The 19,954-nt window shown below is 35.6% G+C and overlaps 2 protein-coding genes across 2 annotated transcripts in view; both read left to right on the forward strand.

Moving 5' to 3' along the window:
• The window catches only part of LOC129576399 (N(4)-(Beta-N-acetylglucosaminyl)-L-asparaginase), a 95,529-nt gene that overhangs the window by 5,270 nt on the left and 70,305 nt on the right, over positions 1-19,954 (forward strand). The gene's annotated exons all lie outside the window — the stretch shown is intronic.
• The window catches only part of LOC129576388 (uncharacterized), a 29,214-nt gene continuing 11,632 nt past the window's right edge, over positions 2,373-19,954 (forward strand). The window contains exons 1-2 of the mRNA XM_055461425.1: positions 2,373-3,383; positions 8,451-8,988. Of these exons, the coding sequence (XP_055317400.1) occupies positions 8,977-8,988 (12 nt within the window). The 5' untranslated portion in view covers positions 2,373-3,383; positions 8,451-8,976. The remainder of the gene's footprint in view (positions 3,384-8,450; positions 8,989-19,954) is intronic.

The following is a 19,954-nucleotide window of genomic DNA, read 5'->3' on the forward strand; positions in this document are numbered from 1 at the left end:
AGTATTCCATATTCATCAAATGTTTTATGTTGTGTTTCGAAATATTAGTAGATAATATGCTGTTTTAATTCTGAAGCATTCAACAAAACAAAACAGCGGTGGTGGCGGCAGCAGCACGTATCACGTATGCCATAATACACATCAGATCGGCATTGTACATTCTACAGCGCGAACAGTGCTCAGCGTAAAAAGAGGGAAACGAATGGGCGAAGTGACGACACACGTATTATACTATTTATATGGAGGAGCGACAAAATAAGAATGTGTTTGAACTTTCGAGAGTGATTCGATGTTCATACAATATAAGAGATTGAATACGGTGTTCGTCGTACGCGCTTGGTTCGGTTTGTTTTTTTCATGCTGCTGCTTCTTTATTTCTTTTTCTTCTTCTCCTTCTCTTGATGTGTGTACTATATTTTTGCCTCTGTCCCTTTTTTTTTTTTTACATTGTGCCCATTCAATGTATCTCTGCATGTGCATGCAATCTACTTTTTATCGATATCACAGATGTATCAGGCAGGATATACATCTCTCAACGTTCTTTTTCTGTCCTCCTGTCTCTCTATCTTGCTCTCTGTGCACAAGTTCGATTTCGACATATCTCTGGCTTGTGGCTGCAGATTCTCTTCATGCAAATCGCGCGCTCGGTTTGCGCGAAACATTTTGCAGTAACAATGCCAAGCAAAACGTTGACAAAAATAAAGCAAAAACAACAACGGCTAAAGCAGCAGCACGTACAACACAACAACTTTGCGCAAAAAATCCCCTCTCTACCTTGTCAATGACAAGTTGTTAGGAGTCTAATTATTTCACCAGATTTTCCACCATAGTGCTATTACTTTATCAGACGTAATGTTACAAGAAGGCCTATGCCGATTTATTGTCGCGCGCATATCTTCTTCGCAAATATAAATTAAAAACTTTGGCCCATTTTTTCTTCTTCTCCACGGTTGTTGTTGGAGCTAACGACATAAAATAAATAGAGAAAGAAAGAATTTATTATTGCTTGGTTGCATGACATGCGCGCACACTGTAATAACACTCAACTCTTTCGATAACCGATAAACGTGTTGAAACACATTCAATTAATATTTAAATTAGTTTCACTACAATTTGATGAAACTATGATTTTATGAAGGGATTTATGGGCTTATTTTGCTCGGTTTTTATTTCGTTTGAAATCCAATTGAATTTTGCATTAAATGATAATGTTATAATTGACAAATTTGAAGAATGCTCTTGAATCAGTACGAGGGCAAGAGAATTGTGAAAAGGTAGTGGATGATCGAAAAGAAAATAATTGGCGATGCTATTTGTCAAACCGACACAGAGCCTGTACATCATGTAGTAGACACATAGAAGATTCCGCATACAATGCGCTACGCTTTTCTACAGATGTGCAGTTTAATATGTTTTGCTTGCTCGCTCGCTCGTTCATTCGTCCCGTTCAATACGGCCACGAAATATCGCTTCAATTATGTTCTAATGGACCAAGCGAAAGAAAAATAAAGACAAAATAAAAAGAACAGATACGCACAAGCACATATTTTGTAAACGTATGAAAAGAACATTCAATTTCAAATGAGAAAAAAATTTACTTTCACCGAAAAGCCGATTTTTGGCCGATATATTGTTTTGTGCAACATTTTTGCGCTGAAAAAAACAACAACAACAACAAAAAACAAAGTGACAAACCTTCGAAAATATTGCGTTTATTCTGTTGTCGATTTCAGTTCGGTTCATGGATATTAGAAGATTCGGCACGGTCTATCTGTATGCATTCACTCTAACGCTCTCTAACCCGCTGCTACTCACATCGTGTGTATGACGAATATATAGCAATGTATATATGTATATATATATACAATACACATAGAATATACTATGCGATGCGATATACTTTCGGTGGCGGTGGTTATGTATACGACCGAGAGTAGAGTGTATCGAACTTGCATTTTTTTTTTACTTTCTTTAAATTTTCGTCCAAATTTTGAACCATTTCTTTTTCATTAACAATCCAAATGAAAAATATTACTTTGAAAAGAATTTGGTATGTGATAGTTTGAAGAGATGAATATCACATATTTTTTTTGAACAGAAATTCGAACAAATACAACTCACCAAATTTCAAAGTTCATAAGTATGAGTTAAGAAACCAAAGATTGAAGATCCAGAGCCGATAAATGACTAAGTACAATTCCGTAATTGACTTAGTACAATGTTTGTTTATCGATGGCTGGCGTTCTGTGCTTATGTCATATCAAGATAATATGGGCGAATGGTCACCCTAATCGCAAAGAGTACACACAGAGCGCGCGATGTATTGTAAAGCGGCTATATTGCCGTACGAATAGCAGCAACAGCAGCAGCAGCAGAGAGAAGCTGCTGCTCCGTTGAAGCGAAAATATACATTGCTTCGGTTGGTTTGGAGTAAACATTTTTAGAGGCATGTTGGTAACGTTTGCGACTCAGTACATGTAGATCCGTCATAGTAGACGGAATGTATAAGACGAATTTTCAAAATACGGAGAGAAACCAAGAGGGAGACAGAGAGTAAAAGAGAATATATATATATATACCGTCAGAGAATTAAGAAATATTGAACTTTTGTCGACCGTGTGCAATATAAATACACACATTCTCACACATATACATAAAAAAAAACCGTAGTAGCAAGCACAAAAGCCATCAGCAGCGGCAGCGGCGGCAGCACTGCCATGAAGTGAAATGAATTTTTTTTATCGTTTTTGTTTTTCTACATTATTAATTACCTAATGAAGCACATAGTTAACAGTTTGACACAAAAAAGGAAACAAATTTCTAATAGAATCAAAATAAAAATAAAAATAAAAATTCAAAACAGAAAGTGAATGGTCAAAGTGGATGCTTATGCACGTAAACATACAAGAAAAAAAATATATTGTAAAAATTAAAAAAAGAGAGAAGAAGAAAACACTAATCTGAGTACATAATTACGTTAAATGTGCTACAAGCACTGGACATGGTTCGTACGGATTGAGTGGAGTGAGTGAAACAGACTATCAGTGCAAAAAAAAAAAAACAAGAACGTTGCCAATATTTTGTTTTTGGTGTTATGAGTGTGTGTGTGTTTTGCTTCATTTCTCATTTCGTGAAGGATTTCGATAGTGCTATGTTTTTGTATATCAAATTGGAGTTGTGAGTGGAATTAAATCAAAACCCGATACAACAAACGAGCCACAAATCAAACGTATTCAAATATATCTCAGGTCAAAGATATTAACCAGAAAGAAGTATAAGCAACAATTTGAATCAGCCGAAACAAAAAAAAAAAAACAAACAAACAAACGCAGCGGAAATATTCTAATCGCACACATTGAGAGCGTAATTGATTCAGTGTCAAAGTACGTATTGAAAACATACAGAGAGAGATCTCTTATTATCCCATTCATTTATTAGTTATCGTGATCTATTTTTGTCCATGTCTCGTCTTTGGGCCCCTGTTGTACAACACTATTTAGTCATTTCTGTTTTTTTTTTCACTTTATTTTACCATATCGGGAATATAAGCAGACCCATCGCATTTATTGCCTTTATTTATGAGTTTTGTGGTCTTTTGTTGCCGTTGCCATTGGTGTTGGTTCGTATTTGTTTTTACGTTATTTTGTATGTTACGTTGTTGTTGTTGCTGTTGATTTTTTTTCTACTTCTTCTTCTTCTTCTTTTCATCGCTCGTTCAATTTCTCTCTCTATACTCTCCCTGTGTGTGTGTGCGTGTATGTGTTCAGTAAACATTGTTCATACTGTGCTTTTAGGTAACTTGCATATCTTCCATATCCATATGTGTACGTGCATTAATACATGCAATGAAGATTAGGCTCCATAATAGCTTCAACTGAAAACTTAATTTGTTTTTATATTTTTTTTTTTCTTTCGTTCTGCATAAAGAAACAAAACAAGCAATTTTGCCAACAAGTAGAGAAAAAATCTCTCATTTTCGAATGATAAACCGTAGGATCGCAAATTTCGTTGAGACTTTGCCAATAGCAAGCAATTTGAAATACGTGCAAAGCGATGAAAGAATCCCTAACGGTAACGCGTTTGTGTGTGATTTATTTTATGCGGGAAAAAGAGATCGCAAGAGAGTGAGAGAGAATAATGGTGCGATTGTGGTTCACATTTTTTTGTTTTGGAAAAGTAATATAGTCGTTAACAAGTATTCAAAAGAGTGTGATACTAAATATTATCCACTTGGAATGTTTTCGTCTTGAAGATTCAGTTTGACTGAATTCAGAATTTGAATGTTTTTTTCTTGTCATAATTTTGTTTATTTATTTTTCGTTGGTCTAGAAAAGTTTGTCCCTCTCATCAAATAAACTACACTCAAATCGCTACATAATAATAATTGTAGTAAAAATTCTGTAAAAGAACGCATACACAAAACAACAAAAGAAGAGACAAATGGCGTAAAATGCATGAACGAGATAGAAATATCGAAACAGGAAAAGACATCGGAACAATTGCTTGCATAGTTCTTTATTCTGTTGTGAACGCATCGAATTAACTAAAACCGAAAACAACGAAAGTAATACAAAAAAAAGACAACAACAACAACAGCAACAACAGCAACGACAACGACAACGACGACGATGAAAATAAAAATGATATGCACGCTGCTTGTTCAATTACTCGATCGAAGCAGCACACATCCAATATGATTATACGGTGTGTTGTATTTGAAAATTTGTGTGGTTGATTGTGAGTTGGATCGTGTTGACAATACATACATGTGCAAGAGAATATCTATCTGTTCGGTCACAATGTTATTCAAAGTAACAGCGAATGAACGAACGAATCGAACAAACCAGTGATAAATAATTAAATACTGGCTCTGTATGAAAACACAAACACAGGTTTCGCTAGCTAGCTAACTAACTGGCTGACATTCACTTACAATAGAGCGCAAGCTCTTTATGCAATGCCGAATATACATATAAATAAATGCGAACGGCATAGCACAAAACGATATGAAAGTTTTTTTTTTTCGTTGTTATTTTGCGCAAAAAGAATGAATACTAATTTTCCTAGGCGAATACACAGTGTGAAAGTGCTTGAAGATGATAAACACGCACGCACACACACACACACATGCAATATGATCGACACATAATCCGCAATCACATCGAAAATGTCGCTGAGAGAATGATTATCGTCGTTTTTCGGATGCACTCAAACAAATTCGATTCTCTCTGATTCATCCGATGCTATTCATTTGCGATGGTCATCAGTTTTGTTTTTTTTACGCTGCTGAAAATTGAAAATGAAACACATCGATGACTGTGAAACAGATAACGAGAACGAAACCAAAACAGAACACAACAATAACGAAGAAAAAAAACAAAATCGGTTAAGAAACAAAATATGAAAACAAAACTCGACATCAATTTCGTACCGAAGAAAGAAAAACGATTTCTTACTCTCACTTTGTTTTGGGGGCTAGGTGCTGACAAACACACACACTCTCTCTCTCTCTCTGTCTCGCGTATTATATCTAGAATAAGTTGTATTCACAATCGTACAACTTTTACAGCATTCAGCTGAACTGAGAGGAAAAAAAGCGGCTTGGTCTTGTTTGCATCGCTCTCACTCAACTGTATGCTGCTCAGATTTTTGACTCACTCGTTTGCATTCAGAGAGACTTAGATTTTTCAGAAAAAACTTTTCTTAGTACCGAGAATCAACAAAAAAAAACACGAAACGAAACGAACACAAAAAAATGAGGATGAAGTTATTTATTTCAATGAGATTGATCTCCGCTCGAACGAATGAACAAACGAATAAAAAAAATCTTACAAATTTTAACGGTTCGATTGAATGTAGATCAAATGTGAAATCTAGGATTCTTGTATGTTGTTTTCGATGTTTTTTTTTTTCGAAAGTACCTTCTGTTATCAGTGGATTCTATTACATTTTTTTTCTGTGTTTTGTTTTGAAATTTGGCCATTTTGAAGATGTAAAATGAAAAGAGAGAGAGAGAGAGAGAGAGAGAAAAATACGTGAGTGCGATGACAAGCAGAAAAGAATTCACTTTGCTTGTCATGGGAACAGAATTGAAACCGTCAATTTTTCCTCTCGGTAAATCGATGAGTACGTGTACGAGCCTATTTCAGAACATACCTATTTCAAAAGTAATTTCATGCCGAAATATCAGCATCGGCAGCAGCAACAGCAGGAGGGAGATAAGAAACAGCTCTAAATGCGTTTTATATGGTGAAAAAGGAACGATTAAAAGAATTGAAAACGTGCAAATGATGTGTGTGGTTGCGCTACACAAAGCGCACTGCAATTCGTATATGTATTCATTCCACACATGAATCGTTAATTCGCCCATCGTCATAAAGGATTTTTTTGGTCGGTATCAATAGAATCGAAGCGATTTTCATAGTGTCGCATTTATTCATTTCATTCAAAGTTCGTTCGTTCGTTCGTTCGATTTTTATTGTGGTTGGTTTCGTTCAATGGCAGAGCATCTGGCGCAAAAGGGTCTCCCCCTCCTGCATAAATGGCGTTTGTTTTCTATGGCTTTACGACGACGACGATGACGATGACGATGACGAAAAAATAACAACAAAAACAGAAAAACGACAAGAACAATGGAATTCATAATGGCTTAATATTTTAGTTGTAGCGTCGGTTATGTTGTAGTTGGCGCGTTGGATGTCGCAGAAAAAAAATTTTTACGACTTCTTGCTATCCCACCGAAAACCTTGAGCACATTTACGTTTCGACGTAAACATCTGATTCGAGATGTAAAATTACCGCATTTTTTTCTCTCCTGGTTAATATTCAGCAAAAAGTAATAGAACATGAAAATAAAAGTGCATTTAGATTTGAACCAGAAGCATATTCAATCGATTATAATCCCGTACAGTGTACGCGCATTTTTATTTGTTATTTCAACAAATGAATAAGATAAATTGGTCTAAAATGCTATTCTTATCACTGTTTTGTGCGAAAATGAAAAACGAAAAAAAAAAACAAATAGTCACACAGAGAGAAAGAGAGTTTTTACAACAAAAAATGTAATTCTTAGTCGAAAATTCCGTATTAATACGTCATGTGCGCATCACTTTATCTCTCGCTATGCATACAAACGGTTGTGAGCTAAATCATTCGAGTTTCGATTGGAACGAATGAACGAACGAACAAACAACGACAACAACAAAACCAATTTGAATTCTGAAAATCTTGATTTTTTTGTACGTGCCTATATTCTCTCTATCGCTGCCTCTCTTGCTCCCTCTCTCGCTGGTACTCTCGCTGTACGAAATGACTGAGCTCATGCATCACGCTCGCTCTCACAGTCTAGCCCATTCTCGTTGTCTTACTCATTTTCTCGTGTGTGCGCTCTTTTCCTCTCTCTCTCTCTCTATCTCTCTCTCTCTCTCTCTCTCTCTTGTGTCTATCTTACCTTTCTCTCGGTTCATGATCCAGCTGTTTGTTTATATTCCGCTCAATGCATACGCGTTTGTTTTGCTTCGTCAATCCACTTGCTCCATACATCAAAACACACGAAAATGATTTTAAAAAAAAAGTAATAAAAAAAACAACAGCAACGAGTGAACGAAAGAGAGCCGGAGATCGCGTTCGTACCATGTATTTTCGATGGATACATACACAATGAATGGTGTACTATTCGTACACCGCATATATTCGTGTATCACTTTGATTTTGCTTTTGCCGTTTCGTGCGACACTATATGAGTATAAGCCTATATTTAAGCATCAGTCAGTGTAAGGTTGAGTGAGTGAAAATGTACGGCGGCCGCTGTGCCGACTATATACTACATCGATGGAAATGCAGATACTTAAACATTTTCGTAAAGCAGATACACATTTCATCTCGCTCTCTCCCCCCCCCCCCTCTCTCTCTCTCTCTCTCTCTCTTTCTCTCTCTCGTTCACCTACTCCTATTCACGTCGTCAGCTCAGTGCTGCGTGTATGAGTGCATGTAGAAAATCAAACGGAAACTATAAGGAGAATTTTGCATGTTTCGGTTGTCACTGCTTCGTTACGAATGCAGTTACATATATTAAATTGAAAAATAGTTACTTAGTTTCTATATAGATATTTATGTATACACGCAAATAAATACTATTTAACCCAATCTATAGTACATGTGTACGTTCTAAGTTGGGTGAAAACAAATTATTTTTTTATTTTTTTCTTCTTTTTCATCTTTTTGTTGACTATCAAAGGGAATCAGAAAAGTCGATTTTTTTTCCGTTCTTTGCTTTGTTTCGTTCATTCTCATTCTTGTCAATGACGACTCTCAATAGGAAGCAATTTGTCGATTGCTTTTTTTGACATTGATTTTTTCTTCTCTCGCTTCACTCACAGATTGAGAGATTTGATTTCTTCTCCCAAACCGGCCTATCTTGATATGTTTTTTTTTTTGCTTTCTTTTTTCAGATTAATTTCATTTTGGATGGTAACTGATACAGCAACAACCGATATAGGGTTTCATAAAACACATAGAATATTCTTGATAGCGTGTTATGAAATAAAATAGAAAAGTGTTTGAAAATTCTAAAGTAAATTACTATTTTTTTCACATTTTTTTTTCTACTGATAACGAAGTGCATTTCGTCGACGACAAACACACGCAAAAAAAAAGTTTTGAAAAATAAATAAGGGGATATTTTAGTGATTCCACGCGACAATAGTGATACACAGATTTCGCAACGTACACCTCTCGACACCCGAGAGAAGAGAAAAAAGAAGAAAAGAATAATATAATATATATATATATAAAAAAAAGTAGAATATAGTTAAATTGAGCTGCGCAAAAAAGTTGAAAAGAAATACACAAGGCGCGCGCTCGAGTCATAGAAAAAAGAAAAAACGCGAAGAACGAAGACGGAACACATCCATATACGCCACACAAATGCAATGAACAGTAATTCAATTGGTGCATTGGCATTATACGTTTGACAGCATGGAAGTTAAGGTGAGTGTTTTTGTTCATTTTCATCAACATTTTTTTTTTCTCCATTTGTTTGTTTATTTTTTGTTGTAAGAAATTATATTCATATTCGTTGAACAAGAGACACACAAAAACAGATGCTTGTGCCTCAAACGAATCCACTTTATTTTCAATGAATATTCACTGACCCTAAATCAACCGAATTGCTGAATATAATATGGAAATAAATTGCATGATTTTGCGTTACATTGTATAGAAAAAAAAAGACTATGAAGTCTAAATAATTGTATACGCAAACTTTGTGCATGACGGAAGAGAGCGCGCATACGGCAACGACACATAAGATACGCGCAACGAATGGGAAACATACATACTCATATACAAATAGAAACTTCTAGCCAAATATTTGATTTAATTTTGATGTAGATTGCATCAATCCCAATGAGCTCGTTGTTTCAATGCAAACCATTCTGTCATGAGTTATGGCTCTTTCTATCTTGTTCCCACTCTTCATGTTTTTTTCTATTATCACTCCTATATTGCTCTAGCTTTTGCTCTTATTCTAGCTCTATCTCTATCATTGTCTCTTGGTTTTTGCTCTCGCTTTCGCAATTTCGTTCCCGCTTCTATTATCTCTCTGTGTACCTACCTGCGTTTCGTTATTTCTCTCTCTCTCTCTCTCTCTCTCTCTCTCTCTTCATCACCAGTAGAGATTCTCTATTGCGTTCGCACTGACGTTGACACATGGATAATTGGCGAACAAGCCAGAGCATTATGAATAAAAGAGACAACGAACAACCCGAGCTCTAATAAAAATGCTTTAAAAATCTGAGCACTATTACCGACAGATTAATATCGGAGACTCAAGTTAGAAGATAACACATGAAAAATTTCGCGTGTTACCTACCATAAACTTGTCATGACACGGCATGAACAAGCGGTAGATATTTAGCACCGAAGTGCCCAGCCAGCACACAAACTGCACGGAGTTCGTGGCATTATTAACCAGTTCGTAAGATTGACTGAGCAATCGTCCAAACTGGTTGACCACGATAGTATAGCGTTTCGAAAACAAAAAATATACTAAACTCGGTGAATTTGTGGTTTAGCGAATCATAAAGAAGAGCTAAAATGAAAAAGAATTCTTCGTCCGTTTATTCGCATTGTGTAATACGTGCGACTATCTGTAGCACTCACAAATGAAATGCATGCATCGCAAATATTCGGTGTGTTTGTTTGTATACATTGTTTCGGCTACTGAATACACCATGTCTCCATTATGAATTAGGTAATGACTGAACGAGGCTCTCGTTCTATATCAATTGATTGATCGTCATTTTTAAGTTTTATTTTTTTCCACTACACAAAGTGGAAATTTTTCGTGAAGGATTCAACGATATGAATAATGAATCAAATCGGATGATTTAATTTAGATAAGCTCAAAAGTGCGTTTATTGTAGCCATTCTGTAGTCGGACATATATATACAAAGAAAGAGCTCTTGTAATGTGAAAACTCAACGAAATGATCATTTGGTGTGTGTGTGTGTGTGTAAAACAGATGTATTCACAATTAGGTGTAAATAAATTTCGCTCATTTCATTCATGTTGCACGGTGTGTGCGTAAAATAATAACAGCAGCATCAGCAATACATTCACTCGAACCATACCGCATAAACAGCAAAAAGCAATATAGTAATATACGCACTTCGAAATTCTGAAGTGAGTGCATTTTTGTTACAAAAATGTCATATCTACTGCGTACGTGTGTTTGTTGTTTTTGTTGTGTATGTGCATGTGTGTTTTGTGTATACAATACGTGTTACATACATACGAAAATTTCCCCTTTTTTAGGCAATATATATACCCAAATCACAATCTTTTTTTTTTCTATCTTTAATTTCGAATTTTAAGTTTAATATTTTCACTTCCCGAACACGACGACACAAACATATTCTTCGGTTGTAATGGCAAACAAATGTGTGTATTTCAAATTCACTTGAGACCTCATGACAACTGGCACTGAGATTTGGTTATGCTACCATAATTGATTTTGCCGTCATTGTTTGGTTTCGAATCGGCTACTTAGATTTCAACTGGAATTGATGGAAAAAATCAATATTCGATACATTCTTTTCCGAAAATAAAACTGATGGACGAGCCGAAAAAAAAATTTCAATAGAAAGAACGAAAAACACGTGTATAAAATGATGATTTAAAAGAAAGAAGAAGAGAGAAAAAAAGAAGTTTCATTATCGGCAAACAATATTGAATTTCTTCTGAATCCTAGTTCTATTTATTAGAAATTGACCACATATTTCTTTCGTCGTATTCTAAGATAATACTTCTTTTCTGAGCACTGGAGCATGTTTGTCATTTTGGAGTGTGCTCAATAAATTTGGAATGAATTGATAAGAAATGAATGATTCAATTAGCAAAAATGTGGCCGAATCAAAAGCAGCAACAACAAATCAACGGAGCGGAATACTCGCGCGGCAACCAAATTGAAAGTTTAATTTCCTAAAGTATAAACGATAGCGAGCAGATAGTCAAAAAGCAATTGATGCGTGATTTTGTGCAATATTCGTAGAAATTCGCCTGAAAGAAGCGAAAAACAATGCTACTACCTCTGCAAAACGAAAAATTCACCTGAGTTTAAATTTCGAATGTGTTGCGAGGTACATTCGAAACATTTTAGCTGTTTCATACATACGCATTTCGTTGTTGCTGCCTTTTTTGGGCTCTATATCGATTTGTCCGGTCGATCAGAGTTTACGGAAAAGTAATGTCATGAACTTATGAGTATCGAGGGAAACGCTGAGAGCGACACAGAGCGAGTGAGAGAGAGAGAGAGAGCCAGACGAAAGAGACGCAGGCAACAATGTTTTCTATTCAAATGAACACGAGAGTACATGCGTATAAAGTGAGAGATGATGATACAAGCAGTGCCAACTAGATATAGAAAATGGTTTGGTGTCAGTAGAAGCAATATTGCACACTCACTCACACACACACACACACACACACTTATACTACCTCATCGTTGTTGTTGTCGTCGTCATTGCCTTCGTTGTTTCTATCTAGTTTTGTTCGCATCGCAAACGGCTCTCTCGGCTCACAGGCTCGAATGCGAGTACACATGAAATGTACAAACTACTTTCTCATGCAGTTATCGCGCTCTCACACGATACACAAAGAAAACTAAATAAACTTCAATAAAATGTGAAAACTGTCGATTTAAACGATAAGTAGTTTTTATTTCTCTCATACTGAAATTGCGGTGCAGAAATCAAAAAAGAACTTTTTTTTTTGCTTACCGAATACGTATTCGATAATGGAAACTCCTCTCAACAAATCACGGATTGACAGTATTTGGCTATTTTTGTGTTCAAATAAAAATAATATTTGTATTTTCAAATCAATGCACAAAACAAATCGATTTGCATTGACGCCATTATTTATGTGTCGATTTTTGCGAAATTATTAGCAAAACATGGGAGAACCAAATGAGCCAAACAAATAAAAACAATTTGAAAAAAAAAAGTCTAAATTAAACGAAAACAGGAACATTTAGCTTTGTTTGAGGGTTATTCAAAACGGGACGTGATTTCATTTACGTAGATCCGTCAGCGATAATTAAGCTATTCACTCGTTAGACCATTGCACTGAAAATTGCAAAAGCTCATACACTAAAATAGCATCTGCAATGAGAACACGGCATCTCGGAAAATATACTTATAGCACAAAATTTTTCAGTTTGTCGTTAATTATTCGAAATGAAACCAAAAAAACAAATGAATGCGAATGACATTTGACTGGCAACACAGTTTTATTTGAACCTGTTCTCGTTTGAAAACTATTACTATGCCATTTGATTAGTCGCAGAGCAAACAGAAAAAAAACACACACACACACACAGAGAGAGAGAGAGAGAGAGAGAGAAGACTAAACACACGAAAGCCGTTTACGTTGAAATTTCGATTGCTTATTAAGACTTGAATATTGAATCGATGACAAAAGCCAATCTAATACGAAATGTTAATTTGAAGTGTGGCCATGATTCATTGTTGTTATTTGTTTTCTTCTCTTCGCCATTGTATTCTAGCCAAATCATGCAATCACGTTTCGAGAATATTGACATTTTAAAGACAAGTGCATAACTGATAATCGCGATTATTAAATTGAAATACATAAAAGATAGCATTTTTGAGTGCGCGCGAGAGAGACAGAGAGAGCGAATGAGTCTCGAAACTTGTCTAATATCAATATCAAACAAAGACTCGACATTAAACCAAATCGACGTTTTTTTTTTCATCGTTCATTCGTATCACCGAATGTATTCAATATTATTATTATTTAAAAAAGAAAAAAAAACACTAAACGAATAAGGAACGAAGCGGAAAGAGCAGGCAAGAGAAGTAGCGAACAAAAAAGATCGGATTGAAGCAAGTGGATAGGCATGTGAGCGAGCGCGAGCGTGTGCGCACGCGGTTTGTATGCGCGCTCTGTTCACTATAAATCTGACTGTATATATTGGTCTATATCAATGTCAGTAAATGATTGTATTCTTCTGGTTCTCTGCTTTATTATTTTTCATTGGCATATTCTTTCCTTGCACTCTCCCTCTCTCTCTCTCCTTCTCTCATACAAACACAAACACACAGCATACACTATAAGAATTTATCTGTCATCCATTTTTTTTGCTCTCTTCGATTAAATGGAACTTTCGCCGCTGTTGTCGTTTCGAAGGCCGCACTGTTTCGAACAGTATTTACTGTGTTTGCGGCGACAACGAGAACATCTTTAAAATAGAATTTTCTGTCTCTCTCCTTCTCTCTCTCTCTCTCTCTCTCTCTCTCTCTCTCTCTCTCTCTCTCTCCCTTTAGCGCCTCGCATTGTTATGTTCCTTCTAATAAATCTGATAAAAATTCATCTAAAATTCCATGCGTTTGCTCTATCGGTATTCCATTGCAGTGAAGCATTGCTAAAACCAAAGGAAAATCATTTTATAATATATGATAATGATATTTGAACCATTGCGACAAACAAATTCCCTCAGAATATTTTAGTTTTAAAGTGCAACATAAAGTTTTTTTTTTCATATGGAGTTGTTGTTGTAAACTCTATATAAAAAAAAATTTCATGTTGCACTTTGAAACTAAAACATTCTGAGGGAATTTGTTTGTCGCAACGGTTCATTTGTTCTTCGCATCAATCCAATTTTGTGCTTATGACATATTAACTGATGTTTTCAACAGTTTTTGTCATCAAAATCGATCATAAATTATAATATATGGCGAATAGAAACGAACAAAAATAATCATCCAATCACATAATTGCCTGCACTTGGGTTGGATTCACTAAGTGTGTGTGTGTGTATGTGTGTGAGACTGAGAAACATGTTTCCCGTAAGATAACATTTTTTAAATAACGCAAACAACTTTGTCTTTTCGGCCAAAATGTGTTCCAATCACTACTCTTTATGTTTTGTGTGTGTGTGTATGCGTTAAAATAAATGAGCCGCATTTCCGAAAGGTGTTTAAACTCGCAGTGAAAAAAAAAACTATGTTGTTGTTGTGTTTGTCGTGTTCTACGTTCTGTTCGTTTCTTGTAATCGATATTAATTCTAGTTTCAGTTACGAATCTTATTTCATCGAAAAATACAATGAATCGCCATGTAGTGTTTTGACTCATTCAATTCCGATACAAATCATTTTTATGGGTTGTTTTACGTCATTTTACCATTGACGTGATTTGAAAATGGAGTACGGAATTGGGATTGGAACACATTTTCTCTCTGTCTCACTCTCTTTCTCTGTCAACTTTTGTGTGTTGACTCGATTTCAGGTTACATTCCTCACAAAGAAAACAAGCAATGAAGCACTGAAAGAGAATTACTTCGATTCAACCTCACACATCATGTTATTGACTTGAATGACTAAGTCATACACTGAATCGAATCGAGATCACCTTGCATGCAAATACCAAAGACAATTTAATTTTCGAATTTAAACACCAATTTTCAAATGGATATTAGAATTGGTATAGAAACAGAATATTAGGCCGGGATGCGGTGACGGTGGCGGTGATGACAACAGTAAAGATAAAGAGTTAGAGTGCTGAGTCAGTACTACTGACAATGCGTATGTCGATATAACGTGTATATATATATATATATTCATCGTGTTCACCATTTTGTATCACAATATGTCGTATTGTGTTGACACAGAACGGGAGAGAATAAAACCTATTTCGAATCATTTCTATACGGCACAATCTGAATTATGGCCATGGTTTTAACACCAGAGTAACTGAACAGAAATAGTTCAACCTACAACGGATACTGGATCAGTTATTTGTCTAGAAAATTACGATTACAAGCACCACCGACTTTCTTTAATCAATGGCATGGATTTGTATTTGCATCTAAATCTGGCATGCTAGTCTGAATGAAAAGCAAAAATGGAACACCAATACATCTTTGACATATATGATGGAATAAATAAAATAACGGTATTGAAAACGAAAAAAAAGTTGGCGTCCATTTTGATAACAAAAGAAAACAAGACCGCAGAGTTTTTAGTTACTTGATCTATTTTGTTGTTTCACAACAAACTATTTTTTGGCGCACTACATGAAATGTATTTCATCAAAGTAATTTTGAAGTAATCTATTTATTTGCAAAATGAATCACAAGATCTTGGTTTTATTTCTTTTTTTGAAATATACTGCCTTTGGTTTAAATTAAATAAATAATATGAGCATAGAATCTAAAATCACTTTAATTCTAATCAAGACTCAGAAAATATTATACGAAAAATTAATGTATAATTTTTAAAAAACATTTGATAATAAAAATTTGATTGGCGCTTTGAGATATTATGCACTTATTTGTCGTTAGTGCACCTGTTTTAAGTTAAATAAAAAATATGAGCATAAAATTCAAATTCACCATAATTTGTTTCATCACTCAAAAAGTATTAAGAAAAAAAAAGCAGATTAAGAGCTCTACATTTCATGTAGTGCTAAAAAAGAAGAAAGATTGGGGGAAAAATTACCGAAAAAAGGCACGCATCAATTTTTTTTTCTTTTGGAAAGAAAAAAAAAACACATGTTCCAAAGGTCTTTACACTTTCTTTACTAATACAGATGCCATCGGCCCGAATCATCCATACAAGCACAAATCCACGTCGCGATGCTTCACTGTATGTATACATATGTATATACCTATATATATATAGTTATATATAATCGTTGTTCACTATCAGTGTCTTCTTCATTGCATGCGCTACAAAATGCAAAGAGCGCGCTATATGCTTAGTGCTGTCATAATATGGAGGTAGCGAAAACAAAAGACATGGTATTTATAACACGCAAATATCTAGTCTAAATACATTGCCGAGAAATTGCGCTTTAAAATTATTCCGAAATGAATTTTGTCTAACATTGAAATTGGAAGTGAATTTTTGATAGATTTTCAAAATGTGTTTTAATGACTTTTGCATTAAAGATTCCCTCTCTCTCTCTCTCTCTCTCTCTCTCTCCTCTCACATGCACACACATATACACACAGTGTTACACACACCTATATATACTCTCGCTACAATTTTCGTCGAAACCATACGATTAAAAGAGAGCCAATATGCCAGAAGAGAATGAATTGTAGAGACGGTGAAGTGAAACAACAAAAGGCTAAAGCCATACATAAATTGCTAAATACCTAGTGCCATGGCATGTTATTGATGCATATCACAAACACACGCATAATAACGAAAATTCAGAATTTATACTCCACATTATCGAGCCTCCTTCCCTCATTCTTTCAATTTTCCCATTCTATCACACGATGTGTGTGTGTGTGTGTGTGTGTGTTCGCCTTTGTGTGTACGTATAACGGCATTACTCTTTCACTCTCTCCCTATCATTCTCAGTCTATACATCTCTGTTTAGCTCATTCGTTCGGTCATTTGGTTGCGTTTTATTCGGTTGTTCGATGTCTCGCGCGCGCGAAATTCTCTATCCCATTTTTGTACGTGAGTTTGGGTTTGCGGAGAGAAAGGGAGAGCGCGTGATAGTATACACTGTGAATTCGTACCGATGACAACAATATAAATGCCCATTCTTATGCCGTTGTCTCTATACTAGCCCGGAGAATATTAAGTTCAATATTGGAAAGCGGCCGAGAACTAATATGAGCAGTACCAAACCAGAGACAAACCAAGAACGAGAGAGAGAAAGAGAGAGAGTGTGGAAGAGTGAATCGGCTGCTAATATTTATGGGTAATAGTTGTTCCGTGCATTCGAATATGAACAATGCATTGAAAACTGCAACAATTGTGCGTGTTTTGTGGTGATGACCAGTGTGTGTATATGTGGACCGTGCACTCTCTCATTCCTCTGAATAGCTATTAGTCCAGTAGTAGCAACAACGGGAATTATATTTCGGGACATATTCAACATTTGGTAGCCTGCTTGCCTCTGCCTACATCTTCCTACCTTTCATTATACCAATGAGTGAATCAGAAGATTTTTTCTGCTGGAATAGCATCGGGCAACTGACCAATTGTTATTTTCGATTGCATTGATTATCATTCAGTCAAAGAACGAAACAATCAGATTTTCAAATCGATTCACGGCAACAGCGAAAAATGCTACACAGATTACATTGCCGAAATCGCCGCTATTGATTAATTCATTTACTCGCAACAAGAGCGAGCAGCAGCAATAGCAGCAATAACTTTGTCAAACTATGGATATTTAATTTTGGTTTTCTGCGCAATTAAATAAATTGAGCTTTACACACATAATCGAAACGGAAACAACGACCGACATTGTTGAATGACTGAAAACAGAAGCAAAAAAAAAAAAAAAAAATTAAAAACAACCACAACATTCATTTCATTTCATTTCTGGGTTATATTCATTTTGGTCGTGCAGCTCATTTGAGGTTCAGATAATTAAATTCGCACGGTTACGTATCCACTACATTCAGGCTCACACAATCTTTTTTGTTTCTTCTTGTTCAATACCATTTTCTTCATTTCTTCTCTCTCGCCTCACGTATGCAATGAAGCGAAAGTGAAACACACATTCCAAGCGACGTAAATTGAGGTATATCTCAACAACAACAGAAACTTGGAAACAGAAGAGATTAAATAAAAATAGTCATTGGCACATCACAATTATCTGGTGCAAAAAGAAGAAGAGATTGCATGAATTCGCTTTATACTATGTATACGTATTGAAATGTGTCATTTGAACAATCAAAATCCATGGTTAAAAATTTATTAATAACTATTGTGGCGAAGCGGGTTGTGTGTGTTTTAAATTTTCATGATGAAATGCTGTTATTTAAAAAAAATTCTGCTTATAATGCAAATACACTCTATTGCTCTCGCTGTTTTTGAGTACTCAGTGCCATTTGCACGCACACACACACACACACACGAATCGGCCGTTGCCATTGCCGTGTGTGTGTGTGCTCTCTTTCTCTCGCTCTCTCTCAGCTGCTGCTAATGCTATCGTTCAAAAATTGTATATACTTTATAATGGAAAACGACGAGCAATATGTGTATGGAAGCATGGAAACAGAGAGATATAAGGCAATAAACGGATGTGTCTCTCTTTTCTTATGTAGAGGCCTATAAACGTTGACGTTATTAATTCAGTGTATATTTTCATCTAATTTTTCGAATGCAGTGAGCCGTAAATCAAGCATAAGAATCATTCACTCACAAAGTAGTCATTTGTTGGGCTTCTTTCTTTCCCTCTTATCGGCTTTACTATCTTTATCCTACTCGTATCGAAACTCATCGTTTATCATACGTGTGTCTTGTCACATTCAAAGTCCGAATTATTTCATAAGAATGCAAATGCTGCAATCAAAGGATAGGATAAAAGGCTGAAATGAGAGAACAGCTGAGTGTCGAGCGAAGGTAAAAAAAAAGGTTATCACACTATAAAACCGAAGAAGAAAAAATAATAATAAAGCAAAACAATTCAACATTTCATGATTTCCTTCTTCGGCAGCACCAATTTTCGGACCATGACTGAATTTTCATGAAAAAAAAAACAAAGAAGAAGATATTTTCCTACATAGGCGAAGTTGTTGTATGGAGAAAGGATGTTTATGTAAATAATCTATTTTCAAATATAAAAGCCCACAGTAACCAAGAACACTGACACACCATCGGCGACACACATACCATGCAAAAACTCTTCGGTGAAATCGTGTGGTATATAAGCAAGTGCGCATGTGATGGTTTTGTTTTTGCCACTTTGCGTTTTCCATACGTATATCCTTCTTTTGAAGTCGAAGCTGAAAACGGTTTTTCGAAAATATGTGAATGCGTTCTCTCTGGCCCATGGATGTGTCGTCGTCGTCGTCGTCGTCATTGTCGTCAGCCCAAAACACTCTAAACAACTCTATTCGCATGACCATGTACATACAGTTTCTTTCTGTATTCTAGAGAATTGCCAACCAAACTTCAAAAATATTTTGTATATAATGTATGGTGTGGATTGAATATAAACACGAAAACATTCTAATAAACAGCGAAAAGTGTTTTTTCCTTCTTTCTCCTCTTCTGTGTTATTTCTCGAACGATTTCGAAGCCATACTCACTTTTACTTGCTCGCTGTTTGCTTACTATATGCACCATATGACAGGTTTGGTGCACCGTCACACGCACACACCACACACTCACCCATACACTATCTCTCTCACTCCCTGGCATTCTAAAATTAAATTGGTTTTATCACAAGCAGATATAAAGTTTTACACGGTATTTACGGTACATATTTTATTGTAACTGCAATCTACAAACTAAACGATGTTACTCAGCTGCTTTTTGGCTTAGGAAAAAAAGCAGGAACGCCTTTGATTTTGATTCAATTGCTTCAATGAAGAAATACCACACAAAGAACGACGAAATTTTCTAGAGATAGAGAGAGAGAGAGAGAGAGAGAGAGAGAGAGAGAGAGAGAGAGAGA

This window comes from Sitodiplosis mosellana, unplaced genomic scaffold, assembly GCF_009176505.1.
Source record: "Sitodiplosis mosellana isolate CC-2019 unplaced genomic scaffold, AAFC_SMos_1.0 Smas_scaffold_6181, whole genome shotgun sequence".
In the NCBI taxonomy this organism is placed as follows: Eukaryota; Metazoa; Arthropoda; class Insecta; order Diptera; family Cecidomyiidae; genus Sitodiplosis; species Sitodiplosis mosellana.